The 14,716-nt window shown below is 46.1% G+C and overlaps 1 protein-coding gene across 7 annotated transcripts in view; it reads right to left on the bottom strand.

Moving 5' to 3' along the window:
• Window positions 1–14,716, bottom strand: part of YEATS2 (YEATS domain containing 2) — a 104,346-nt gene that overhangs the window by 38,713 nt on the left and 50,917 nt on the right. For 5 of the 7 annotated variants that reach the window (XM_027861803.1, XM_027861801.1, XM_027861800.1 and 2 more), the window contains 5 exons: window positions 12,716–12,874; window positions 9,242–9,345; window positions 6,343–6,450; window positions 5,379–5,546; window positions 3,143–3,401 (listed from right to left, as the gene is read on the bottom strand). In XM_027861803.1, coding sequence (XP_027717604.1) covers window positions 3,143–3,401; window positions 5,379–5,546; window positions 6,343–6,450; window positions 9,242–9,345; window positions 12,716–12,874 — 798 coding nt within the window. The remainder of the gene's footprint in view (window positions 1–3,142; window positions 3,402–5,378; window positions 5,547–6,342; window positions 6,451–9,241; window positions 9,346–12,715; window positions 12,875–14,716) is intronic. The other 2 variants (XM_027861799.1, XM_027861804.1) reach the window with 2 other exon arrangements.

Below are 14,716 nucleotides of genomic sequence, written 5' to 3'. Positions count from 1 at the left end.
ATGGACGCAGTGGGGCAGTGGGCATGGCTTAAGAAGGGAAGAAGTTGGAAAGAACCACATTGGAAGAACACTAATGAGGAAAGGGTAAAAGGATTTCTGTATAGCATGAAGGGCCCATTTGGGATTGGATCACATCAGCCTGGAGTGGACCCAGACTCGGGGCTATGTGACTTCCTGTTGAATATGGCATTCAACAGGATGTAAGCAGGATTGGTGGCAATAGCGGGAGTAATTCAGGGATAGGGGCTGGTCACGGAACTCAAGGGTTGAAGACTGTCTACAGCTGAACTGGATAAATAAAGACGAAGGGAGTAAAGCGAAATCCAAACAGGGATGATGGGTTGGGAGGGAAGACAATGGATTGAGGATGAGTGAAAGGTAGATGGACAAGAGGGTTTAGTCAGAAAGGGCAATGTGCTAAGCTCTTCATCTGGGGACAAGCTGCTCTCTCTGCCACAAGTCTCTCCACACTCCAGGCCTTCCTCTGCTCAGCTGTTAAACTGATTTTCCTGAAGTGCAAATTTGACCATGTCACCCTTGTATTCAAACAACTCCAATGGCTCCCTGTTACCTCCAGGATCCAATCTAAAATCCTCTGGCTTTCAGAGCCCTCCCTACCTTTCCAGGCCTTGTACACTGTACTCTTCAGTGACACCGGCCTCCATCTCCCACTTTCAGGTGTTTCACTCACTGTGCCCCCCAAACCTGGAACTCTCATCCTCCTCATTTCTGCTTTCTGACTTCCCTGGCTTCTTCAAGCCTCAGCTAAAACCCTACCTTCTAGGAGAAGCCTTTATGCTAGCATCTTATCTGTTGGTTATCTCCAATCTGTCTATACACTGTTGTTTATATGTTGTCTTCTCCATCGGACTGTGAGCTCCTTGAAGGCAGGGACTGTCTTTTATCCTTCTTTGTATCCCCAGAGCTCAGGACAGTGCATGGCACATAGCAGGTGCTTAATACATGTTTGCTGAGTGATTGATGGGTCAAGCTGCTGGGAGAGGGGAGGAATGGGACCCAGGGCACAAGGCAAAGGGTCATGGCTCCAGCAGAGCCTTGGCTAAAGAGGAGGGAATGGCAGCGGAGGGAAGATGCTTCAGTGAGAGCTCCTGTTTTCTCGACAAAGCAGGAATTAAGGCACTCAGATAAGCTGTGGGGACGGCGCTGCAGTCCTTGTTGAGGGCAGTGTCCGTCAAGGTGTACGGGAGACCAGGTAAGAGAAAGAGAACTCCCTGGAGCGATTCTATACCTCAGGAAGCATATTAAAAGCCAACAGGGGATGGGACTGATGGGGTATGAGGGTCAGAAATCCAGAGTAGAGGGAGGCCACTGCAGAGCTGACCTTCTCAAATATAGTGAGGAAAATGAGACCAAAATGGGATGAAATGCTGGAAGGCCTAGCAGCTCCAGTGAGGATGATGAACAGAATTAAGAGCAATGAGGCAGAGGGAGAGGTGGAAGGTAGGAGGTTTTAACCAAGAGAGAGGAATTGCAGAGCTCAAAATAATGCAAGTGGCACAGCTGGGGTGTCGGTGAGGTTCAAGGTGTGGCCATCCCTATGGCTGACAGCGAGAGTGAATAAGCAGGTCACAGCCCTCAAGTCTGATGACCTGGCTGCCCAGGGCGCTCAAGGGGACAGCAACACGAATGTCGACATCCACCCTTGTGAAGCATGGGCTGTGATGTTGAAGAGCTTGTTCAGAAAGTAGGCAGAATAAGGGTAGCAAAAGCACTCAGGGTCCAGACACTACAATGGGAGGAAAGGATCCAGGATATCTGGCCCCGCATGGCTAGGGGGCATGAGGAAAGGAGAAATCAGTATTAGAGAAGATGGGCAGGATGCCAGTGCCATCTTAAGAAAGCTGGGTTTCTGTGAGCCCAGAAGTCCGAAGGCGGCGTCCAGGAGGAAGTCTCAATGGCAAAATGGAAGTTATAAAGATGAAAGGATGAGAGGGATACGTGAAAGGTCAGGCAGGAAGAAGAGGTTTTCACTTTGGCTTCCCAGGGACCAGGGGAGTAGGAGACGGGAGTCTGCTCACCACAGAAAAGCGAAGCAGCAGGACCAGTGTCCATATGGATGGTCACCTGCTGAAGGAGGCCACCAGTCCTGGACAGTCCAGGCTGGAGGCCTTCTCTGTACAGCATAATCCTGGGTCAAGGACACTGCAGTATGAAGGATCCCTCCAGTACTAGGCAGCGAGGGGGCCTCCACTTGTTACTGCCCCTCCACAACCAGCTTTCTCCGACTGAGGGCAGCGGCACGGATAGCACTGCCTATCACCCGTCTGGCCCAGGGCAGGAAGAGCAGGCTGAAGGCAATGATGGGGCTCCAGGGGGGGCAGAGGAGGGTAGTGGCTGCCAGGGCCCCGGGGGTATTCGTGTCAGAAGCATCCCACTCAGTAGGGGCGGCTCTCGCAGGGATGGACACATGAAGGTACTATTTCCTGAGGTAGTCATTCCCAGGAGCGACAGAGAACAAAGCCCAAGCTGCCGCTGCAAATAGGAGCTGGGAAGAGAGAGTATGGCAGCCTTCAAAGGGGCCCCTGAGAGGAGCTGGTCCTGGACTCCCTGCCCTGGCTTGAGGCTGGGGGAAGATGGCCTCAGCCCTTCTCAGCAGGGGCAGCGCCCCTCTCATTTGAACAGATAAAGACCCTGACAGAAGAGGCCTACTCAGCACAAGGCTGTGGCAGAGCTAAGACAGAGGCCCAGCTTTCTTGACTCCCCACGGGTCACCCTTTCCACCATACCACCTTCTATAGAAAGCCCAGCTGGATAATGATACATTTTTTTTTTTAAATGATCTAACTAGAACCTGAGTTTGGAATGACTCTTAGGAGAGGTGTTAGAAAAACTGAGAATTATGCTTCATACTATTAAGTATGATTTTTAGTAGTCCTGCAAGATGTTATTTTTAAAAACCTGAAGTAAACTTTAACTCTTTCTGTAGCATTCTCCACAAATTATTACTGGGCCAGATAAAGTGAATGCCTTTCAACACGCCTCCAATGCCGTCAGATCATCAGGATACACAGCATTTATTACCAATATGGATGTCATGCAGAATTTTACTCCTTGATTATGAGCGACGGCACGGCTGTACCTTCCCCACGAGGCTTCCTAATCTGGCCAACGACGTCATTACCTGAGCCCTGGGATCCACTTTTTGGGGTCCCAGTGGAAGTGACCTGAGCCTTGGTTAAGGTCTGCACAGGCTGAGCAACGATGGTTCCGCCACCTCCACTCACAATCGCTTTGGCAACTCCTTGGGTCACAACTTGCTTTGGAGCAACGGCCTTGGCAACGGCGGAGCTGGCCTTGGCCACCAGGATCTGCCCACCACTGATCGCCATGGCCTGCTTCACTGTGGACTGCAAAGCAGACCCGACTGGCACACCAACCACCTGCATAAAAGAAAGCAGACGTCACCTGGGCCCCTTCTGGGCCTCTGCTAAAGCCCAGACCTCTCAGAGTGAGCTATTAGTGTATGCAAGTGATTCTTCATGGCTCAGACTATTCCCACAGGAACAATAACAAGAAAATCAGGTACCTTAAGCACATGCCATGGATCAGTCACCCAAGAGCAAAATGGCTAGCTGCTGTGGCAATACACATTCTTGGCACAGGGATTCAGAATGGTATTTGGGTTAGATGTCAACTATCTGTAAGACTGCTTACAACTGGCCCTGATTTCTTTTTCTTTTTCCACTGAAAAGCCTGGGATATTTAGTAACTTCTATGGACAGAATGAGATCAACGGCATGACCTCATCCCAGAAAAAGTGAAAGTCGGATGGCATCCAGTAAGCTAGGTAGTATGAGTGTTCCCAAACATCTTCAGGTAGATCAATTTTCAGACTGTTTCATTTCTTGTATGCGTATCCCCAGTGCTCAACACAGCCTTTGGCACACAGTAGGCACTTAGCTGCTTGTTGACTGACTGACTGATTAGTAGGTGTGGAAGAGAAATAAATTAAAGGCTTCCCACACTTGGAATATTAGCTTGGCAGGGATACTATTCGTAACTCTAATCAACATTAATATAAAACTAGTGGGGGCTTATAAGGTGCTGTATAGAGTGCAGTACAGGATTCAAATGACCCGACTACACAGAATGTAAAATCTAAAAAAAAGGCAATGATGACGAGGACAGACTAGGACAGAAAGACAGTCTGTTGGTGAGTACCAAAATGAACACACTAATTCAGATAAACGTCTATGGGACAAGTCAGAGAACAATCTAAATTTCGCCACATTTTTACCTCTGTTTTATAACCTGAGTGAGCATGCATTTCTTCCCTCTTCTAGCATTTGAAATACGGATGGACATTGAGGAAAAAGACCCAAATTTGCTTCTGAATAGCAGCACACTCACTGCTGCATCATTTGGCTTCTCACATAGAATTGAAACCAAGAAAATAAATATTTTGTCTGGATCTCTGCTTGTCTTGCTATCCTGGTCAAATATCAAAAGGTTTCCCCTCCTTCTCCATGTCTATTAGTCCCTGAATTGGATTTCGCTAATTAAAAAATAATGATGCTAAAAATATAGTTTTTAAATAATTCTCTAGAATGCACATGGTACCTAGAACTGGAATACCTGGCAAGTAATGGAAACAATCTAAGGCTAAATGCTCTCAGGGAATCACCTGGGGTAGAGACAAAGAACCACGAGCCTCAGTGAACTTTGTAGAGAGGAAGGATACGATCTATTTATCATGTGTTTATGGTCTGCTGTTGGTGCTTCTTCTCCTAGCAATACATACATTTCTCCTAAAATCTACACATGTAGAAAACTGCCAAAACCAAGAGCTTTCAAATACCAGAAGAGGTTTAAGTGAAAACGGAGAGCTGTGAGTCCCCTGTCTTCATCTGAGGAGGGGAATCCAGGTTCAGGGAAGCAGGGCTTTGGTTCGGAGGCAAAGGTGACATTTTCTCCTTCTGCCTCAAACTATTTCAGGGCCCCCAGTAGTGCCCTGCTTTTAATCCTGACCTCAGACTGACACGTGTCTTTACGACCAGGTCTCTGGCTGTAGGTTCTCCTGCCTTTCTGGGGTACCCCAATCTTCACAGCAATTGTCAGCTACTCCTCATAATCACTGTTAACAAAACTAGGAAGAGTCCCATGGACGCAATGCCTCAGTGACATGATCTGACTGATCCCAGGGAGGCAGTAAGAGCACTTGATTTGTGACATTCAGAGGTGGGTTCACAGGAGGGCTCACAGGGAGTCACTGACTTGCCCCAGGTCACCCACTGGCAGCCAGGAAATGTGCCCGGGCTCATCTGATTCCCAGTCGGGTGGGTTTTCGGTTGGCTCATACAGTGCAACGACTGCCCTACCCCTTCCTCTAACAAACCCTGGAGGGATGTTGCTTGTACCTTTGGTGACTGAGCAGTCCCGTCTCCTGCAGCCATGACCTGTTTCTGCGGGGACACAGCTATCATGTGACCCCCTTTCACCGTCACATACTGGGGAAGAGGCGGCTGGGAGGGGGCTCCTGAGGTGGGCATGTGGGGGGCTTCTCCAGGCTCCTGCTTGATGATCACCTTGTAACAAACACAAGCACACTAAATAAAGCACTCCATTGTGGAGACATTCTATCTGCTGAGGTTAACAAATTAATGAAATGTGGTCTGCAAGAAAAGGCAAAAAGCTACCTGGAGAAAGCTCACGTTGGACACAAGTGTACAGAAATAAAGCATTCACCCTGTGAATATGCAAACAAAATCCCTTCACCTACTTCCTTGCATCTGTGAGGGTTCAGGCATTCTAAGGGTCACATTTTAGAAAGGACTCTGTGACAAGCAGAGCAAGTCCAAGGAAGGACAACCAGCATGGGAAATGTGATGCCCAAGGGCCTGCTCAAAGACCATGGAGAAGAATGACTTGCTGAAACATGAGGGCTGCCTTTGAGGATAAGAGAGTCCGTCATATGGACTAGGAATCACACTTGGGGGGGTGGGGAGGGCACTCGAATTGAGAGCAAGGACAAAAAGCTACAGACAGATTTCTGCTTGAGCTAAAGCTGGCCCCAAGGGGAGCGAGCTACCCCAACATTCCAAGTGGGTTTCTTTTCACCTACCTGTGAGTGTGTTAGACGGGCCTCCCTGCTCAGGTCCTAGACCCTGGGATAGAAAGGGATCAGCACCAGAACACCCACATCTCCTTTCTTTACCATAGAGACACAAGACAGGAAAAGGGAGGGCGCCCACCCTCAGGGTACTCCAGACAAAATCCTGACACTGAACCTCACTTCCCAAGGAGCTGAGTGAAAGGTGGCACATTACCCCAGCCAACACTGAGCTAGCCGACCACGGGCAGAGACCTACAACAAACACTCACCTTGGTGAAAGCTCCGAGGCCTCCGGTGACAGGTTTAGGGCTCTGCACCTTGGAGTGACTCCCAATCGGGCAAAGAGGAGGCATAGACGCAAACAAGGAGTCCTCCTGCTGGGTAGGCAATTGGACACGTCACATAATTAGGCAACCCCAAAACCAGGAGTCGATCTGATTCAATTCCAACAACCTGCACTGAGTTACTGAGGTTATACCATCCTGGAAATCTGAGAAATTCAACCTGAAGACCAGCTGCTCAAGAATATTCTCTGGAGGCGCAGCTGGAGCCGAGATTTAACACTATTTAGGAGTCAAAAGTAAACAGGAGACACAACTGGATGTCCTCTATTAATAGATTTCCTTTTAAACATCATTCAGAGCTTGGTTTGGAAACCACTGACTTAGAAAATATTTTACTAAGCACGGTAAATTTTTTTTTCTTTTGAAGATTAAGACAGTTTTTCAATGACTGCAAATAAAACAAAAAATATTGACTTTCTGAAGCTGCATAGTTTTTTTTACTGTATTATTTTTATATAAGCTTTTCTAATTTGTAGTCATCTCATTTTTTAATTAATAATTTTTTTACACCAGTCATTTCTTTTATTTTTTTTTTTGGCTAGGCAATGGGGTTAAGTGACTTGCCCAGGGTCACACAGTTAGTAAGTGTCAAGTGTCTGAGGCCAGATTTGAACTCAGATCCTACTGACTCCAGGGCCGGTGCTCTATCCACTGCGTCACCCAGTTGCCCCCTACACCAGTCATTTCTGACATACACTTGTACCTCCATTTCCTCTCCCCTCCAGAACTGAACCTTCTCTTGTTTTTGTTTTTTAACTTTCTAAAAATATTTTATTTGTTTTAATCAGTCAAGATCTTCCTTCTCATCATCACCCTCCTCCAAACTGGGAACAAAAGAAAAATAAAACCCATTATAAACACGGACAGTATAGTCAATCAAAACAAATGTCCACACTGGCCTGTCCAAAACAAACATATGTCATTCTGCGTTCTTAACCCTTCACCCCTCTATCAGGAGGCGGAGAGCTGCTTCTTCATTACTCCATCATTAGTCCTGTTCGTCATCATGCTGATGAGAGTTCAGCACAACAGTTGTCTCTAAATTTACACTAAATGCAAATTTTGAAACTTAAAACACAAAATGCACCTGTCCAACACAGTTAATTTGGAAACATAAAACCTGACATGTGAAGGAACCTCAGGCCTTCTAGCTCCACCCAGAGCTAAGCAGGTATCACATGGACAGCCTCCCTAAGAGATAGTCATTCCAGTACTGTTTTAAGGATGTTTGTATTAACTGCGATACTACAAAACTACAAAACAGAGATAAAAGGCATCTAAGCCAGCTCTTTCTATAAGAAAAATATGCTAACACCCAAAGGAGGGAAAAATCAGGCATAAAAAGAAAATTATTAACTAATATCATTAGTAATTAAAGTAAAAATATTGAATTAAACATCAAAGATATAAGTGACCTATTTTAAAAACTTATTCACTATGGAGTTCTAACATGACTGTAGGAATAGCTCAATATTCAATCAACAAAACATTTAATAAACACTTTCTATGTGCCAAGCACTTTTATTAGAAAGTCTGTAAACATAACAAAAATAATATAAATCACGATCATATCAACTGATGTAAAAAAAACCCTTTGAAAACAATACTAATTTATGTTAAACACATTAAAAGACATAGGAATTAAGGAATCTTTTAATATGATAAACAGCATCAATCTGAAACCAAGTACTAACATCATGTCTAAGAGAGGAACATTAAAATCCTATCCAACAAGAACTACAGTCACTACTATCAATTGATTTCATTCTAGAAATGCTAGAAATAGCAGTAAGACAAGAAAATAAATGGAAGGAAGATTAGGCAAAGAAGAGAAAAATGGTCTCTGCTGGCAAACGATATGATGGTTTATTTATATAACACCAGATCCAATAAAAAATTAAGAGACAAAATTAATTGCAGTAAAGTGGCAGGTTATAAAATAAAGCTGAAGGAAATAGGGATATTTCGCCTACAACACAGGGGCATTATTTATTATTTCAGAATACCACAGTAAAGATGGGTGAAGGGAAAATTTTGGCTAAGCATAAACAAGTAATTTCTTTTCTTTTTTAAATTTAAAAAAAATTTTTATTTTTAGTTTTCAACATTCACTTCCGTAAGATTTTGAGTTTTAAATTTTCTCCCCTTTCCAAGGCAGTGTGCAATTTGATATAAGCTGTACCTATACATTTATATTAAACCTGTTTTCACATTAGTCATGTTGTAAAGAAGAATGAGAACCAATAGAAGATACCACGAGAAAGAAGAAACAACCACCAAAAAAGAGAGCAAAGAGTCAAGCAAGGAGTTTTGAACAAGCTAAAGCTCCTCCACAGCAGGGCAGGTGTGCTACCTGCAGAAGCGACAGAGCTCCCTGTTAACAGAAGAATTTAAGCAGAGACTTGATGGCCAATCAAGATCAAGGAATCCTCGATCCAGAGCTGGGAAAATCCTCGCAAGCCCTCTAGAAGTCCCTCGTTTTACAGATGAAGAAACTGAGACACGGGAAATTAAGGTCACCCAGAGAGTAAATGGCAGTGCCAGGATTTATAGGCAGGTTTTCATAATGTAGCAATCCTCTCATTGAAGGATACTGTCAGGTATCTGACAGAATTTATACAGTCAACTGAAAAGACACACTTTCAACCGTTCCACAAGCATGTATTAAGTGTCTACTATGTGCCAGGCACTGGACAGCCAACATCCAAAGTGAAATGGCCCCTGCCCTCAGGAAGCTAACATTCTACTGGGAGAGACAATACGTCTGCGTGAACTTGCTAACTTTTGAAAACAGACACACACGAGCATCCAAAGAGGGTGTTACCTTGACTGTCGAAGTGACGAAGCTACTTCCGTGGATCTTAGGAATGGGAGACCCTGTTCCGTGGGCAGTCTGAGAAGCACTGGACGACTTGCTGGTGGGGCTTCCTGGGAAAGAAGAGAGCAGATTGAAGCCTAAGGCACACAACATGAGATCTTCAAGTATCTGACATTTTCTCTCCCTCTACCCCATTCCTAATGATTCAAGCAAAGCTGAAAAAGAAAGGATTTCCAAACTACTGTGGAAAAAAAGTGTTTCAGCTCCCCAAACCGCTCCCTTCACCAAACCACAATGACCTAGAGAGGGAGATAAAGGGATAAGAGAGTAAGAAGAGAACAAGTGGACAGGAGGTACTCTGAGGTGACTCTCAAGCATGGTTTTTAAAACAATCCACTGAAATGCAATTCAATAAACGATAATTAGGTATCTGTCCCCTGGGGGACCACATATTTCTCAATCTGCTGCTGTCATTCAAAGCCTTCTGGGAACCCTTGTAGAATTGCTCTCAGCACCAATTACAGTCAGGCTCGTTACATGGTGGGGTACACTTCAGTCTGACCCCAAACACCTGGAAGTTCGCTTCTTGCTCCTGTGATGGCGCCCCTTCCTAGGCCTGCAGCGGTGTAAGCAAAAAAGACAAGCGCCTCAGCAGCTTGGCCGCTGCCTTTATCCAGCACACCTGGCTCCCAACGACTTTACTTCAGAAAAAATAAAATCCGACTTCAAATAAAGATGACCTACCATTGAGAAGAGTCAAAGAGATGAAACGTGAGCTCTGAAAAGGGATTCCCAAAGAGATTTCCAGTAATGGTAGTGTCTGTGGAATCAGTATATAGTCTCCCAAAGGGACTGCTTTGAAAGGAACAAATCATTTTTCTAGGCAGGCATGTCCTACCCAATGTTGTTGACTGATTACACAACATCACAACCCTAGCTGGAAGAGGACTGCTGAGAACATTCAGTTTCCTGGCAACAATATTATGGCAGGTTCTGGAGCAGCCACGATTCAGACTATGAAGGTTGTCAATGGGTCGTTACAGAAACCTGAGACCACGTGGAATGTCCCCAAAGCCCGAGTGCCGTTTGAAGTTACGCAAGCTTAAGTGTACTCAGACTCCTGGGAGGCTCCAGCTGGCACCGCAGCATTGTGGGAAGGGACAGCATCAGGGCTCTCTGGCCTTGGCCAGTGATTCTGTCTCTATATCCATATAGGACTGTGACTAGAAGATCTTGACAGCGGTCTCCAGCTCCAGATCTCAGAGAGCCAACAAGGCCCTGGAGAAAAGAACAGAGGCTTTCAGCAAGAGAGGGCAGCAAGCCGGGAGTGGGGAGGAGCAGCTCAGCTCCCGCTGGGAGAGTTGTCTGGTGCAACGAAGCAGGGAGGATGAAAAAGCCAGGGATAGACTGGAAGGGAAATGGGGAGAGGGGATCCCTCCTTTCTCTTTAGGGATCCCCTAATTCTCAGTTTAGAAGTCTATCACATGAGTCCAGGCATTCTTTTCCACGACTGAAGAAGGTACACCTTCCTCAAGGAACACCGCCATGAAACAAACAGAGCCTTGGAAAACATCTGGGGGGAGGGGTGGAGGTGAAGCTGCGGTGGAATCCCAAGCCATCCTCTCTTCTTCAAGACACCGAGAAACAGAGAGATTCAGTTTGAGTCAACAGACATTGCGTGACTAACAGGTCTACAAGTCAAGTAGAATTCACTCATCTAAAAGTTCAACATTTTTTATTGTCTCTAGATTTCTACTCTTCTCAAAGCAGTGAGATGGAGCGTTAACATCTGCTTCTGTTCTTAATGTGTGATGGGAGTGCTGCAGCCCTGACTCTGACTATGAAAGGCTGCAGAGGTCACTGGGAACCCACTGATTTCAAACCCTCACTTGTAAATGGGCATCTGATGGTCGCTTCCTCTCTGACCATTCAAGTTACAGCAACACAAGTTCATGGCAGGCACACCAACTATTCCCTCCCAAGCCCCACAAAAACACTACCAGGCTCTTCTGAATGACCACAATTAGAGGCAGGCTCCTGCTGCAGGCCGTGCTCCAGCAGGTAAGCCATCCGTATGGGTTCCCAAATTCACCGAGGTCTCCTTGGCCTCTGCAGCTGCACAGGAAGTGAAAGCAGAAGGCTGCATGTGTGAAGCGTCCTTGCGATGCCGGGGAAGGGGACTTCCAACCTCGAGTAAGGAAGAAGCAGGGACGATGAACCAAGACACGAACGGGAACGGTTAGAGCCGAGCATCTCTCAGGGGCTGGAGGACTCCGGAGAGGTGTGCTTAGGATGTACACACGATGTTACCTCGAAGCGATGCTGGTCAAGGCCATGCTCTGGGGTGCACGGTGAACGAAATTCTGAACGGCTCGAGAGTGTCTCATACTTTGTATTCTTTGAGCTGGGCCTTCTATTTTGTTTTCACTCTCCTGCCTTGTAACAATGGGCACGACAAGTCTTTCTTACTGAAATTCAGGTAAAGATGTCATCAATGAAAACTCATTTAAAGATGAGGAATCGAATAAGGAATAAAAACATACTAGGCTGTGACTCACAAACAAGTCATTACAGGCCTGGGGAATCAGCACGTGGCCCTCTAGGTCCTCAAGCGCAGCCCTTTGACTGAGTCCAAACTTCAGAGAGCAGGCCTCGGGCAGCAGGTTCCTCACCCTCCTTGGACTCTAAGCTCCCTGAGGACAGGCCATGGCCTTGCTCATCTTGGTGCCCCGTCGCCTGCCCAGTCTGGTCCTGTGATTTCATCGGTGTGGGGCACTACCCGAGTGATGACTCTTTACCAACATAATCTCATTACACCAGCTTACACCAGGGCAGCAAGACTCCAAGTGCTCCCGGCCCCCCGCTAGTACATGCTGGCGGCAGGACTTCACCTTCCTGACTCCAAGGGGCCTCCGCCACACCACAGGGTTTCCCACCTTGCATATCACAGGTCCTTGATAAAGACAGTTTAAACTCAATCATCATCATTATGACTCCAGGGTGTTCTCATTCTGGTCATCATTTAACATTTGCAGGATTTTTGCCCACTGGTCTAAGCAGCATTTTCCTAACATCGCCAGCTTCTTCAGGGATAGACTTAAAATTCTGAAACGCTCACGATTTCTGGAGCACTGAGAGAGAAGCACTCAAGTGTTCTGAGGTAAAAGGACAACGTGAGTGAGACCAACTTCTTGTCGGGTTTCTTGAGGAGGGTAAAGAGAAATGTGCCTTTTAATCTTCCAGGACGTAGGGCAAAGCCTCTGAGGCATGACGATACACCTGAAATGGTGGCTTTCTGCAGCCCGTTCTCAGACACTATCTCCTCCTGCTTCTGCTGTACCTCCTTCCCACGCTTCTGTCCGAAGGTAACATTTTCTGGCCCCCACTAGATTTCTAGTGACCAGTTCATGCCAAGGCTTCAACTTTAACAGAACAAATAAAGCGTACCATAAGTTATTTGAACCAAATCATACCACACACCTGCACTGGGAGCTGTGGCTCCAATGACCTGCCCAGGCTTGTCCGGGAGAACGTAAGGATTATTAATAACAGAGTTGACGGTCCCTTGCTTCATGTGAACTGGAGTGGAAGGTGGGGTCCGAGGTAAAGGAGATGGACTCGGAGTAGAGATTGGGGAACCTTTATTAATGAAAAAGAGGGAAATAAAATGCTTATGTCTAAGCCTTCTACAATGCCTGAGAGAGGCAAAATCCAACAGCTGCACAGGAAGAGGGCTGCCAAGAAAGGGACGGAGACCCGAAAACCTAGCAGCAACACTGTCATGAGCACGTGGGCCGCAGGGACCAGCATGCCTCCCTCTACACCTAACCGCCAGGGACTGCTGCCTCCTGACACCAGCAGGTGATTCTGGCCCTTTTCTATCTGATGAAATCGAAGTGCTAGAAGGTCAGTGGGACCTCAAAGAGCCTGAGATACCTCACTTCAATGAACTAGGAAAAAGGTGTGCATCTCTTATCAAGCCAATCTACACTTGAGCGAGCGACTGCAAACATTCAGACTGCTAACTGCAGCACCGCGCAATGGTGTGGGAGAGAGTACAACTGTCCTTCATGGGAGCAAATCATTAGCGTTTACTGACATACCACTAATACCCCTAAGTTTCCTTGGATTTATCTTCCAAGAATTTTTCTCAACTTCATACCTGTACTTCCAGCTCAGCACCAATCTCAGAGGTAACCAGTTTTTAATTTATTGCCTGCCATTTGAAATCACACTTCCTTCCTCCTTTTAGGTAACCTAAATTCCCTAAACTCTTTCAGAATTTAAGGGAAAGTCCCTTGGTCTAAGATGTCTAGGCTAATTTAAATAAGTTCCCTCTACTTTCCATCATTTTCTAGCCATAGAACTCTACCATATAACATATAATACATAAATCAACCAACCCCTTTAAGCCTTCAGCTTCCCAGGCTCAGAGTCACCTCAGAGTGGTCCACGAGGAATCTTCTGTACCCCTTTAGCCTCAGAATTATCCCATCCCAGGACCGTCTCCAGGCTTTATGGCCTGCTTAAACGGAGAGCCAGAAAATGCACACTCTTAAGCGTAGGCACAGACCCATGCTGGATGTTTAGTGACTGTCAATGTGAGGAAGCGATGGAGTCGGCAACTTTTCCGTCTTAATGAAAATTAAGCCAGAAGGACTAAGAGATAAACTTCACTGACTACATGAGACTGAGTATATAATATAATAATATATTTATGTATAAATTATATATATATGAAATAATGTAAAAATAAATATAAATAATATAAATTACTTCCCCTTCCTGGGCCTCAGTCTCCTCATCTGTACATAAGGACAGATTAGATGACCCTTGAGGTCCTTCCCACGGTCCATGACATTAAGAGCAAAATGGCAGCATGGAACTGTGGGCAAAGCCGGCCTCAAAGCCACAAAGATCCAGGTTCTAGTCCAGCCTCAGCCACATCCTGGCACTGTGTGACCCTCTCGAGGCCCAAGGCCACACTCAGCCAAAGAGAAGGTGCTGGCCTTGCATTGCCAGGAGGCGTTTCTTCAACCTGTGTTACCAATTTCAATGAAATCCTAGGTTAAGTCCCTATAGATTGGGCCATTTTTAAACGAAATCAAGAGACATTTAACAATCTTTCACTGTTTAAAGCTTTCAATTATTCACTGGAAAGGGAAAAAGAATTAAGCTCAACACAGATGTGTGAACTCACCAACGTGGATGCTCCTTCCACCAGACTGCAGCACTGAGAGCACTGCCCAGCCGAACAGCAGGCCCTTAATAAATGCCTGCTGACTCTACACAGCCCCTCCAGGCCTGTCCTTCCCAGGTAACTCTTGCCACGTCTGCCCATCAATTTGCCCTCAGGTATTTCTCCAGGATTGGGGGGGGGTTTCACTTTCTCCTGATATTCTAAGGACACCCTCAAGCACCGGGGCTCTCCACCTGCTACTGCTTACTCATCTTCTCTCCCCATCATACTTTATTTCCTTG

The sequence above is a fragment of the Vombatus ursinus genome, unplaced genomic scaffold, assembly GCF_900497805.2.
Source record: "Vombatus ursinus unplaced genomic scaffold, bare-nosed wombat genome assembly UNPS02014768.1, whole genome shotgun sequence".
Taxonomy (NCBI): domain Eukaryota; kingdom Metazoa; phylum Chordata; class Mammalia; order Diprotodontia; family Vombatidae; genus Vombatus; species Vombatus ursinus.
Note: the sequence above shows the minus strand (reverse complement) of the source record. Positions and strands in the feature narration are given on the sequence as shown.